The sequence below is a fragment of the Anolis sagrei genome, chromosome 1, assembly GCF_037176765.1.
Source record: "Anolis sagrei isolate rAnoSag1 chromosome 1, rAnoSag1.mat, whole genome shotgun sequence".
NCBI lineage: Eukaryota > Metazoa > Chordata > Lepidosauria > Squamata > Dactyloidae > Anolis > Anolis sagrei.
This window is the reverse complement of record NC_090021.1, coordinates 248,541,922-248,556,262: the sequence shown is the minus strand read 5'-3', so window position 1 is coordinate 248,556,262 and position 14,341 is coordinate 248,541,922. Positions and strand designations below refer to the sequence as shown.

The 14,341-nt window shown below is 35.6% G+C and overlaps 1 protein-coding gene across 10 annotated transcripts in view; it reads right to left on the bottom strand.

Annotated features, from left to right (window-relative positions):
• The window catches only part of PLEKHA7 (pleckstrin homology domain containing A7), a 193,499-nt gene that overhangs the window by 28,787 nt on the left and 150,371 nt on the right, over positions 1–14,341 (bottom strand). For 8 of the 10 annotated variants that reach the window (XR_009631023.2, XR_010908926.1, XM_060767735.2 and 5 more), the window contains 7 exons: positions 13,832–13,918; positions 11,319–11,372; positions 4,300–4,380; positions 2,446–2,514; positions 2,260–2,340; positions 699–848; positions 263–364 (listed from right to left, as the gene is read on the bottom strand). Coding sequence is in view for 8 of the 10 variants with exons in the window: in XM_060767735.2 (XP_060623718.2) it covers positions 263–364; positions 699–848; positions 2,260–2,340; positions 2,446–2,514; positions 4,300–4,380; positions 11,319–11,372; positions 13,832–13,918 (624 nt within the window). In the remaining 2 variants the exon portion in view is untranslated. The remainder of the gene's footprint in view (positions 1–262; positions 365–698; positions 849–2,259; positions 2,341–2,445; positions 2,515–4,299; positions 4,381–11,318; positions 11,373–13,831; positions 13,919–14,341) is intronic. The other 2 variants (XM_060767760.2, XM_067462634.1) reach the window with 1 other exon arrangement.

Genomic DNA, 14,341 nt, shown 5'->3' with positions numbered 1-14,341 from the left:
TTGATGCATTAGACATCATGGTTATGAAGGAAGGCTGCAAAGTTCAGATAACCTTATATCCATTGATGCAGATCTTTGTGTAACCGAGCACTGTTATGCTGTGGTGCTAGCTCTGGCTGTGGCTCTTCACAGACAGAAAGCCCCACATTTATCTGAAGATCCAGATCTGATGCCAAACACTACACTGACAAATTATACAAAGTTTAAGTTTAGGCAAATTATACAAAACCTAGTTGAGTCTCATCTTTAAAAAGAGCCTCACCTGAGATAAAAATAATCGGTTCATCTGTTCTTGTAAGGCTCGCTTCAGCTGGTCTACATCTTTTTCCAATTTCAGATACTCATTCCAGGCATTTTCCATTTCCTGTTAACAAAAGTAAAGCTGTAAAGTACTGTCTAATAGTTTAAGAGGAGTATAGACCACAAGGATATTTACAATATAATCGGGACTTTTTTCTAATGGTACATATACTTAGAATAAATAAAAGGGAATGGGCATGGGAAATTGCCAGAAAAACACAAATACTTTTATTTTATGTAGCCAAAGTATATAAATAATTATTGACCGGGCTGCAGCATAGCCTAAACCTACTTCAGTAAACCAGATTTAGAAATTGCAATGGAATGCTTGACTGCTAGGTCATTTGCTCAGAAGTTAATTCTTATGCAATCGATTTCTAGGAACACCAATTACTTACTGTAGATACTTTGGAAATTTCAGCCCGGATGTGTATGAGATCCTCTTGCAAAAGTTTCTGCTGGTATGAAATCTTTTCTGTGTGTTGTGGCTGATCTTTGTATTGTTCCATCTGCTTGTGCAACACTTCTAAGACGGATTCCAACTGATCCTAAACAAATGATTTTTTAAAAACAACATATTTACTAAAATTTAAAATAAATGTGAATGTATGTTTATAATAACACATTAGTCCGGGAAATGCGTATTTATATTTTACCTACTTTCTTGTAATTCTTTGTTAAAACACTCCATATATTCATGTATAAGTCCAGAAATTTTAGTCAAGAAAATCAACCCCCAAAACCTGTTCCATTTATCCATGGATCAATGTGAGCACTGTACCTAAACTTTTATCAGAAAGGAACTTTCCCTTTCCCTGGATAAAATGGGAAAAGGTGAAAGCTCAGTCCAATCATGGGAGAACCTAAATGCCCCAACCGCCATTATTCTCTCCACCACAGTGCTCTTTCTGGCCTTTTTGAATACTTGGCTGGGAAAAAGGCAGTGGCAGCTGGGACATCTGATGCTTTTCCCTCTCCATAGAATAAACCTCAATTTATCCATGAATAGTATCAAAATTCATAATTTTGATCTTACATGAGTCTACACTGCCATATAATCCACTCCAAAGCAAATAATATGGACTTTATATAGCAGTGTGTATGGGGCCTTGGACTCAAAAGTGCTACACAATCCTTTTGCATAGTGATCCAGACTAACATAGCTATGTTTTTTAATTATATCACATTGGTTATATCAGACATGATTGCAAAATGCTCTTTAAATGCCCAGGGAAACATTCAGAAGAAACAATTAGTCCAGAATGCAGTAGACTCTGTTTTGAAAAAACTAAATTAGTCAAAAATTATTTTTGTGTACAAGTCAAGTAGTGGGGTTGAGTCATGACATCCTGAATGGTTTAGGATCAGCATCTCTGAAAGACTGTCTTTCTGGTATGATTCCCACCTATGAGAATTTTTTTTGCGGGATCTCAATAGTATAACAACTGTTTTTCACTTTTCAACCACTTTCGCTTTTCGACAATGTTATGGGAACAGCGTACTAAAGCAAATTCAACAATTTTATTTTTCACTTTTTTAATTTCAAATTCAACCTACGGATGTTACTAGCCAAACCTCAGTTTTTGAGTCCTTTTGCTCCAATAAATTATTGGTGATGTTATAAACACTTCAGTTTTGATTTAGCCCACTACTGTTCTCATTTGGATAGATATATTTCAGAAAGCATATAGAGGCCTATTAAATTTGAGATTCATTCATTCTTATCCTGTTTCCAAGTGCTCTTTAGCACTTTGTAAGCCAGCTGGATTGAGAATAAAAGCACTGTGGCACATGTTAAATATTTGCTAAATTATTGTATTTAATCGGTATACTCACAATAAGCACAATAACTGGACATGCTCTTTGAAATAAACAACTACACTATATCATATGATTTTCATATTTCAATTGTATCACCTAGTACACATAAAAGGAAATGGTGAAAACTGTAGTATTTACTTTGTTTTCCTTCAGAGCTCTTATTTTGTCTTCTAGCTCTTGCAGAATCCTGTCTTGTTCACAGAAAACACTTAGTTTCACCTACAAAAAATATACATTTTTAGAAGTTTAGATCAATTAAAGGACAGAATTATGTTGGATCAGAAATGTAACTGAATTCTTTGCAAAGTTGTGTTCAATACTTACATCAACATCACTTTCTCCAATTTTGATAGGTTTTGTATTGCGTTCCTTTATGGTATCACGCCCTGTCATCTTTAAAAAAGTGAGATTTAAAAGCAAAATTAGAAGCCATAACTGGGGAAAAACATATGAAACTCAGGAAACCCTTTAATTAATTATTTATTCCACATTTATAGACTATTTTACTAATGCAATTATTACAATTATATTACTTAAAAATTCCTGTATTTTAAAACAAAACATCTTACATTACCTCACAAAACCTATTTCAACAGTATTATAAACAAATGATGCAGTCTAGCATATACTGCTGCCCACTCTCCATGTATGCAATGGCTATTACATAGGGATCCTAAACAAAACTTTTGAATATCACCACAAACAAGAACAATACATAATAATAATAATAATAATAATAATAATAACAACAACAACAATAACAATAATAATAAACTTTATTTGTAACCCGCCCTATCTCCCTGAGTGGACTTACATTGGATTCTATCTTTTCATCAAGGAAAGTATTGGATATAGATCCTGAATATTATATCTAAAATGTGAAAAAATTGTGCTCCATTTTTGGGAAGGTTTTTCTTATTCTTTAAAAATGTATAATTCTAAAAACATTTTCATATTTCCAAATATAATCAGCTCTTTGCTGATGATTCTTGCTCATACTATAACCACATATGTGGTTATACATTTACATTTTTACACATTGCATGCATAAGTGATGTTATCATTAAAGTGAAGAGTAATTCCATTTTTGGGGGGAAAGAAATATTCCTTTTTCTAAAGTAAGAAACACTAGACAAATGTTTTACCATACCTCAATTAAAATGTGGTAAAATCTCTGAACACTGCATGAAATCACCTTCAAGAAATGCCACAAGGGACTATACAAAAGATTCTTAAAATGTTACTCAATTTTGGAGGCAACAGTCAAGACACGAGACTATAATGTAGACCCTAAGATCATGATGAAGGGGATGGGAAATAACCAGTCAAATTATCCCTCATCCATGAAGTCAATCGTAACCCCAAACAACTGCTATCTTTCAACTGCAAATACATTTCTACATAGTGGATCTTATAATGGCAACCCTCCATATTGGATTTTTGCAAGCTAATGAGATAATGGATGTGAAGCGCTTTGAACATACAGAAAGCGCTATAGATATGTATGCTAGGATTAGTACTATTATTAGTTTTATTTACCATAAATTTGTCCCAGCTCCATCTTCAAGTTCCCATCATTGTAAACTGATAAAATGGAAGCCAGATCATCAAATACAGGACGGCTTGTTGCCTTTTAGCAATATCTAGATTTAGATGGGTTTTTCCACTATAGTAAAACAACTTTTTATATAAAAATTACCCTGAAATATTTTGTGACTGTAACAAAAATTTAAGATAAACATGTAATTGAGACATACTACACATTGACATGAACAGACTAAAAATAATTGGGGAAACAACAAATGTGCAAGCAAAGGACCTTTCTGAAATCTAAAAAATATATAACAATGTGAAGAAGAATATATGCAATTATATTGTGTACAGTACATGTAAAATTAACTGATTGTCAAAGCAGCAAAATCAAAATATAATCAGCATGCTTCATTATTTCATAAATATAGAAATGGAATCACCATCACTAGTTTCCAACAATGAGAAAATGAAACCAAGCACTATCAGGCCAGCCAATAATATTGCACAAAGCCTCCAAAAAACAGTTGCAGAAAGCTGTGGTGCTGTACACACATGAAACACCTGTGGATGCTTAGCTGTTTAAACACTGATTGCCATTTGAGAAAGCAATGGGATGGCTACATTTTCCGGTACAGGCACTCTTACATTTATACTGGACAGTAACCCTTGTGCTGAGCTCTTTAGCACTTTGTAAACCATGTTGATCAGAGGTCCATTATTTTTTATCTGTTTCAAACAAAATTTTAATACATATCTTGTTACAGAGGAAAGTTGACAACAAAAGCCAGTGAACAAACTAATATATATATATATATATATATATGAATATAATTATTTTCCGTGCTGAGTACTGCATATATATGCCTAACACAAATTTCAAGAAAATGAAGGAGGGCATAATACTTCTTTCCTTTTCATATGCTCTTCTCTATGACCTGATAATCACCTTAGAAATCATAACTTAAGTTTTTTGTTAACTGCTAACCTCTGATGCTTGATTGTACTGCTGTACAGGGCTTCCATATTTTAAAAATGTCATTCTGTTAAAAACATACTTAATTCTCTTAGGCTGCTTTTTTACATGTCTGATCACATATGTTTTAATACAAAATGCCATTTCATATGATAGTTTGCTCTGACTGCTAATTTTTTTTTTAAAACCATTCTGCGAATTGCACATTCTGCCATCCTGCTCCAATGAACAAAAAAGAAACACATGCATACAATTGGACCTTGGTATCCCCAGGTTCAACCATCCACAGTTGAAAGTATTTGGAAACAAATCTAAAAAGCAAAACTTGATTTTGCCATTTTATATAAGGGATGCTGTTTTACTTTGTATACACACACCCTAACAAATAGATACTGTACTGAAGATGCCTGAATCTTCCCACACTCAAAAGGGTGGAAAATGCAAGTACGTCTGATAGAATAGATGGTCATCAACAACCTGGATCTCTTCAGTCTGAATTTCAAAATGAGGGAGGCTGTGGGACTCTGAAAAGGCTCATCTGAAAATGAACTTTTCAATAGTGTTTTGCCCATGGAAAGACTCATGGAAGAATTAATAGCAGTACATGTAAAATGAAAGATATACATAGAGAGGTACACTCTCCATACCTAAGGTCCTTTCAGCAGTATAGATCATGTCCTCCAAATCCAAAGGAGCTCTTGGAAACTACTCACAGGTAAATTACTTCTTGTGTATTTTTCTCGGCACCTTTCGTCATTCTCATTCTAAGCACATAAATATTGTTCAAATAGGAGAATATGAGCAAACCTCAGCTGGAGAGACCCCACGGTAGAGTGAATATGCTTTAGTTTAGCAATTGGCTATATTCTCTGCAGCATATAATCTGAACCATTCTTCAAAATGTCATAACAAAAGAAATAGCAACTGAGGTGCTTTAAACTCAATAGACACAGAATCAGTAATACTGCAGCTGTTTCTAAAAGCAATATTCTTCCAACAATGCTATGTATTAAACATATGATGAAGCTAACATTAGGTTTACTACATTACAAGAGTGTGTTACAAGCAGTGATGCTGTCTAAACAAATAAAAGGATTTCTCTGTGTTAAAGGCTGATGACAGAAATTTCTCTATATTTACAATGTTTTTATTCTAATGCCTAAATTCGAAGTACTGAAGCACTGAGCTCTTCCCACTCCTAAAAGCTTCAACAACTGGAAAAAGGTTCCAGAGATAATCCTGGCATTCTGGAACAGGGATTTTTTGGGTGTGGGAAAGATGTAGACCAGAAAGAAGATGTCCAGCTTCTGATTTCAGTTTCATCACTAGATGTAACTCACTGGGTCACAACCTAAAGCTACACTCCTATCTACCCCAAAGACTTCAGTATGCCCTGAACATTTCAAGTACTGTTGGTCTACAATCTGCATCATTCCAGATTACTAACTCTGGAGACTGAGTTGATAGAAGTTCAAGTCCAACAATATCTGGAAAGTTCATTTCCTAATCCTTGATGTATATCAAACTGCATTGTAAAAGAAGAACTCTTGTGAGTGAGATCATCCACCCTATAATTCAGAAGACGTTTTACTTTTCTCAGTTTTTACAAACTTTACTTCTTCAGACATGGTTTTGCTGCATATAGCTATTTGCAAATGAGGATGTTACTATCTATCTAATTTATTATAGGTAACTGGGAATGCTGAATCTCCCGCTTCCCCAAGCACCTAATGTTGGGCAATTCACTAAATTAAATGGAAACTGACAAGCAGTACTACAACCAACTTTTCTCCATAGACAATTTTTCCATAGATAAATTTTGTTTGTGACCCACCATATTAACATTATGAAGTGATACAGTTTCTATTCAATCTCATACAATTTAAATATATATAACCAGGAACCAGGACTAAGGGGCTATCTGTATTTTGAAAACACCGAGCTTTGTTTCTAATTTTCATCTAATCCAATAGTGCTGTGGTTCCCAAACTGTGGTCCTTGGACCACCAGTGGTCCGCAAGAACTAAAATATGGTTTGCAGCATCACCATTACTACACCATTGCAACAAGAGTGACTGGTCTTACACAACCCTCTTATAGTGCCTAGACCTATTAAATATGGTTTTAAGTGGGCAAGCAGATGGCATATGTTCTGCATCAGAAACTAGAGTTGATGTGGCTTATCCAATGCAAATTTCAGAAAACAACCAAACCAAATCTAAAGTTAACCAAAAATTGATTTGTAACCCTTTTGGTACTAATGTTGGAGAGTGGTCCCTGGCCAAGTCGTCCCTGGTAAAAAAAAAAAGTTGGAAACCACTGTAATAGTGGCAGTGGGGGGCCACTATTACAGGAATAATTTGATTCCTTCAATTTCTATTCATTATTGCTGTGTTATTGCTTGAGTTCTGGCTTCACTGTTTGAAACTGGAGAACAAAACCTGAAACTGGAGAACAGGTTTTGTACATGCGTGCTAAACTGGGCAGAAATAAAATCAAAGCAGAGTACCATTCCAGAGTAATTCTAGCAAACACACTCACACACCAAACATACCCTTGGGAGACCTTTCTTCTCTATTTCTCTGAGAGCCCTCCATGTGATTCAGGTGGGCCCACACTTCGTCACCACCCCATCCCACTTTCATTCCACTCAATTCCACAGAGTGTGGGGCCCGTCTGAATTCTCCCACTTTTGGGACCTGTTTGAAGAAGATGAATCACTTCCTCTTTCTTGGCCTCTCATTTTCCCCCTGTTTATGCCAGGATTAACCCCAGCACCTTGCCATTGGATTCACTCCCAACTGGGGACATAAGGAGGGGGAGGTATCTTTCATTGTCAAATTTGTGGCAGTTATAGAATCATAGAATTATGTCCTGGGACTTGCTGTTGATTTAAAAGACTGAGGCGGAGGTATGCCCTAGCACTCATGAATACTTCATCTTTCCATGACTTTGGAATTGGCCCTGCTATTCTCTAGATGTAAATGATCTTGAAAATGAAGAGTCTGAGAGCAAGGAATCTTCAAAAGGGGATGAGAAAATGAAAGTAACAAGTGAATTGGGGGTAAGGAAGAGAGGTGGGAAAGGACCACCTTGCCCACCTGCATGAGGGGGGGGAAGAGGGGGGGTTGCCTATGAGGTTCCAGAAGGGAAAAGCCTGCAGTAGATAAACAAGAGGAATGCTTCTTGGAGATAATATTTTAGAAGTTAATTTTACAGAAATTACTGAAATTTTTCTTTGGACAAAATCTAGAAAATATACCTTAAGATGATTTTTGATATTATTGTAAGTTTTTATTATGTAAATTCTTATACTGGTAGTTTTTAAAATAAATATAAATATAAATGTTACTTTTGTGTCATCATTTATAGATATTTTAATTTTAAATTTACATTTTATTAGTAATCTTTATTCAATGTTTGTAATATTTTATTTCTTCAATTCTGGTTACATTTTCTTTACATTTTCTTTTTAATTTTTTTCATCTAAATTGATTTATTTTATCCCAATCCCATAGAGCACCATGCTCCACTTAACCTTAGTGGTAGGTAAGGGGGTCTGTCAAAAATCCAGGCCTGGGTACGTGCTTCAGGATATGGGGGGAAAAACTGACGGGGTGAGCACAGGAATAGGAAGATCAGTGGGGAATGCCCTTAACTTCAGGTAGAGGTTTGTGATGGGGTGATAGGTAATGGGAGTTCAGTATGGAAGGAAAGAGCTTAAAACCTGGATGCTGCTTTAATGGGAAAGTGGGGGAAGGATCATTGAAGGAAATGGTTTAAAAGCTGGATGTTATTTTGATGGGAAGGTATGAAAAGGGCAAGGGAGGAAGAAGTTTAAAATCTTGATGAGGCTCCAATGGGAAGGTGGGGAAGGGATTGGCATTGTCAGTTTTGGAGAGACAGGGAAGCAGAAAGATTGGGATAAGGGAATGGATTACATGGTACTATCTACTTGTGAATAATTGGATGTGCAACAATGTAACCTGTGAGTGTGGAGGGCCAGCTGTATACATTTTAGGGACAAAAATTACTGTACTACTGCAACATTTTGTAAATTGTTCTTGTCATAACAACACCATTGCATTTTTATATGAGGATACTGGAGTGGATTTTTTTTAAAAAAAAACCTTTTAAATTCTGTGCAAGATTTACTGAAAAAGGCAGAAAGAAAGCAACCCCCTCCCCCAATTCAGTTTGCAATATTCCAGAAATACAGCTATAGACTAATAATGATGTCCATTTAAATGGAAAATAAATTTTCAATACCGCTGTGATAAATCTATATAGTACAATGAGAGTCCTGGCCAACATATTTTAAGGTATCACATCTCTTCTGATCTTGAAATCAAAGATCAAAGATGCAGGTTCGCAGCTTGGGAGTGATCCTGGATTCATCGCTGAGCCTGGAACCCCAGGTTTTGGTGGTGACCAGGGGAGCATTTGCATAGTTAAAGCTTGTGTGCCAGCTGCGCCTGTACCTTGGGAAGTCTGATTTGGCCACAGTGGTCCACGCTCTTGTTACATCCCGTATAGACTACTGCAATGCACTCTACGTGGGGTTGCCTTTGAAAACTGCTCGGAAGCTTCAAATGGTCCAGCGTGCGGCAGCTAGCTCCACTGTTGCGCCAGCTCCACTGTCTGCCAGTTTGCTACTGGGCACAATTCAAAGTGCTGGCTTTAGTCTATAAAGCCCTAAACGTTTCCGGTCCAGCTTATCTATCCAAACGTATCTCTCCCTATGAACCTTCCAAGAACTTGAGATCGTCTGAGGAGGCCCTGCTCTCGATTCCGCCTGCTTCACAGGCACGTCTGGTGGGGATGAGAGACAGGGCCTTCCCTGTGGTGGCCCCTCGGCTGTGGAACTCCCTGTCTAGGGATATTAGATCGGCCCCCTCCCTCCTGACCTTTCAAAAAAGAGTGAAAATCTGGCTCTTTGAGCAAGCGTTTGGAACTTCAGCATGACCAGATAAACTCAAATTGGAATATGAACTAGAAAAGGCTAAGATGATGGAACGGTTGAGAACATAGTTTTTATAATTTTTATTGTTTATTGCTTTTATGGTTTTTAAATGTATTGTGATGTGATTTCTTTTTTGCTTTTAACCGATGTATGTATTTTTATATATGGCATCTAATTGTGCCAATTTGTGCGCCGCCCTGAGTCGCCTTCAGGCTGATATGGGCGGGATAGAAGTGATTAAAATAAATAAATAAAGAACGGTTGGCTCTGGTTTACATTTACACAGGAGACCACCAACAAAAACCAGGTCCTGTAAGCTATATTTCAGAAGGAGGAACTGACAAAATCACTTTTGAGATAATATTTGCCAAAGAAAACCCGATGTAATTAATGGAGTCACTATAAGTTGACAGGTGTTAACTTTGAGACACATACACACACCAAGTGGGACCTCAAAATTAGGAGAAGAATAATTCAGAGGTGGATTCCTCCACATCCTAAACAAGTACCTAAAAACAAAGAATGGGTGGCTGTCTGCCAGCAACATAACTCAGGCCAAAAAACATGCAGATATTAAGGGTCTAGGGTTTAACTGTTTATTAGGTCACTTTTCAGTGGGAGTGCACTGATCTTGAAGGACTAGATTTACAGTGGGTGAGTGCTATGAGACTGCCCATGTAAACTGACACATAAATACTATCCATGGCCAGAAACACCTTTTATCAAGTTAAGAACATGTTCTTTACCTCAAAAGAACTATTTTAATGTGGTGATTCATGTTGTGAAAACACCACACTGGTTTACCAGTGGACCACCTATTATAATGCAGCCTGAGCCCTACCACATGCACAATGGAGAACCTTCTTATAGCAACATCAGAGGCACTCCCAAGTGGCCAGCTACTCATCAAAGAACATTTAATATAATGCCAAGTTTTTTTTAATTTTGTGTTTTTAAATACATTATAACTGTACCCTCGGTTCGCTCCTGATACGATAAATAAATAACTGGTTTACTCCAAAAAGCATGAAGACCTTTGAAATTATTCAAAATAGCACCACTTAACTCAATTTAACTCTTTCTCACAAACCAAATTGCTGAGAAAAGCGGTATATTTCAGTTATAAGTGGTGTTAATTTTTTAAATATTGCTGTTTATATGTGGTTTATAGGTGGTTGCTAGGACTTTGTCTTATAAGCTGCTTGGAGGCTGGTATCAGAAAGATAGGATGCAAATATTCTAAACGAACAAATGAATAATAAAAATTGTTATCATGAGAAACGTTTCAGAGATTATTTCAAATGGGTTGTGATATGATAATTTTTTTTCTTAGAAAGCGCTTACAATTTGCTAATTAAATTACAATGGAAAGAATTTAGCGAATTCTAACCAGAATTCCACTAGTGCACAATTGATTTATTGCTTTCTCTATTGATTTGCAGTCCCTAATACCTTTTGAAGATTGAGGGAACATCTAGAAATCAGTCAAAATGGAGATCATGCCTACTCTACCCCAAGTATGACTAAAAGTTATTTACAATTAATGCAATACGTTTTTTTAGAACCTGCTGAAAGAAACAGGTTGAATTTTACTTTCTCCTGTATAGTTTGTAAGGGGGGGGGGGGGGGGATCTGAAGTTCAATGAATAAAAAATCTGAGTACTATAAGGTAATATGAGACAACCAAGGTGAATTACTACAATTATGTTTTGTATAGTCATGTTTTACCTTCAGATCCAAATATTCAAGATCTTTCTTCAGCTGGATATAGGTATCATCAGCCTGCAAATGAAAGTACACAACAATAATACAACACAATGTATCACATTATTGGACTTGATTACTATCTGGCAAATAGTTCTGGAAATGTCAGCAAAAGCATAGCCAACTAGGAAAATCAGAATTTATAAATATTATCACTAATGTTTATGGGTGAATGACAAATGTTTTAAGTGCAGCAACAGGGCAATCTATCACCTTTAGTTATCCTCCAAACATGAAGACAACAGGTTATTTTCCTTTTTACAGGTATATAAAATTATTTTAAATAACAAAGGCACTTTTAGGAGGAAGTTATGGTGTTATCTATACTAAAATTTTCATAGTTAAAACTATCCCAATAGAGAAGTTTCATAGCTTCTTCATAGATTACAATTTTGCAAATATCTATTGTTTTCAGTAAACTGATTAACAGACTCTTCTTACCCTTTCTACTCTCCATTTTAACACCCTTTTCTTTGAACTTCCTTTTATAATGTTTGTTTGTTCTATTGATATAAACTAATATCTGAATTAAATCAAGTTAATTATAAAAACGATTACAATTTTTTAAAAATTTGATTACATATCCAAATCATTAGTCTTCTTAATCTCCAACTGCAGGAAATTAGATTCTTACTAAACATTAGGAAGAACTTCATGATGGTAAGAACTGTTCAACAGTGGAATACACTGCCTTGAGTGTGGTGGAGTCTCTTTCCCTTAGAGATTTTAAACAGAGATTGGATAACCATCTGTTGGGACTGTGTGTTTGCAAGACAGAAATTTGGACTGGATGGCACTTGTGGTCTCTTCCAACTCTATGACTGTTTATTTGACCCAAAATCCAATTGTTAGTTCCCAAGAGAATAAAATGATTGAACCAGTAGAAACTTAATTGGTAGTACTTACTCAGGTGCTATTGATTCAATGTGTCCATTCTCTTGTTGAGCTGATCAACTGGATTTAGGCAACTGTGACTAAGACATTTTTTATTCATTATGTCAGGTGAAACCTATTTTAATATTCTGATTTACTCAAACTTATATTCAGAATATTTTGTCCATTATTTCCCTTCTATATTTGCAGATTCCTCTTGTTAAAAAAAATCTTACAATAAAATGTAGACAAGATACAAATTATGCCATTATTTATGACAAAATTCATGTCATAATTTATTAATGACATGATTTGTTTCTTATCTACATTTTATTGTTAGATTTCCTTAACTGGAAAACTGCAATTAATTAGTGGAAATAACTGACAAAATATTCATATATATTTTTTGCTATTAATTTCTCCAGCTGTTATGAGACCATTTCCAGATAGGTCTAGTACTTTCTGGTCTATGAGGCAACTCTTTCTAATGCATTGCATTTTCATTCCAAACTTTAAAACTAAAGTTCTCTTATTGTAGTTTATGAAGAGTAGCATTATTTATATACTTCTTCCTTGGATATATAGGACTAGCACAAAAAGAAAAAAAACCTTGAGTACGATACAATAATGTATGTGTGAGAAAATGAAATAAGGCTGAAGTAATATTGACTGTCCCCCATTTTTAATATATCAGAGTTTGAAAGAGAGAAAAAACAAGCAGGATGTGGTAAAGCAAGCAACTTCCATCATAAATGATAGGAAGGACTTACTTTTCAGCCCAAATGAATAAATCTGCAAACTAGTAAGCTTGTATTTGAACATATTTTTTAAAAAGCAACATTCACAAAAATAACAAAGCAAAATAATATTCATAAAGCAGTTAATCATATGCCATAGCACCATGTAGTTTAAAAATGCTCATAATCTCCAGCACATGCCAGAGCAATGTAAAACCACAAATGATTCAGACTTGAAGAATGGGCAAGAAAGCACAGACTCAAGCATGGCACCAAAGAAGCACTTGCAGAGTCACAGAACGCCATGTACAGCACAGATGACCCAATCAGCAGCTGACCTTGTAAGTGGAATTAGTTGGCAAGTGCTGCAGTAATTGGGCGATAGTGTAATTTCGTATACTAGCCAACTTAGCCTGATGTCTCCTTAATCGAATGAGAAGCAATGTTAGCTCTTCAGGCTGTAGGTATTTGGACACATTGTAAAGAGGAAATTAGCAATTTTCAGGGAGAGTCACTGTAGGTATAATTCTTCACCTAAGGTGTCCAGAAAATGTTTATTTGGCATGATTAGCAATTATTCCATATTTTTTCCATTGGCTGGAATACTGTATTTTAATGTCAGAACACAGAAAAAAGCAAAGCAAGGCCAATTCTTCTCCTGACTATAGTAAACAATTCTGCTTACAATGATTCCAGTGGCAGTTGAACACAGGCCACCCTTAATGCCAGGAAGTTCAAGTTACTTGATTCCATTAACAAGACATGAAAAATCAATGAAGACCATTTTGGATTCAGACATCCTTAGAAGTTATAGTAGAATCAGCTGGGATATAGGAAGAGAAGGAAACAGTAAATGCTTATACTTACCGATTTACCATGCAAACTTGGAGCACTTACAGTATGGGTCATATATCCCATTGTAGGCATAGAACGCCTATCTATGTGTGCTGAGTTCTGCATAAATGGAAAAACAGCATGAACAGAAATCTCGAGCTGTAAGATATATTTAGATCTTTTTACACATATCAAACTCACAGTTCCAAACTCCTGCACTGGAGTGAACTGATTTAAATAAATAACTTCTCTTGACACCTATATACCCTATCCTATGGCAGATACTATCTAACTAGCCTAAACAATAAACTAAGTTAATTTGCAATTGATACAAGTTTACAATGAACTTCTTTTTCTCCCCCAGATATTCTATGAACAACTGCTTGCATTTCATTCATAGGCTATTAGCATGGATGAGCCAATATCCCCAGTTTAACTATATGTTAAACCTATATCTGCCTAGCTGCTGAGGAGGAGGTGAGCTGACCTTGATAATATCAATATAAATGAAAAAGATAAAATTCTTATAGATTATCAAGCAAT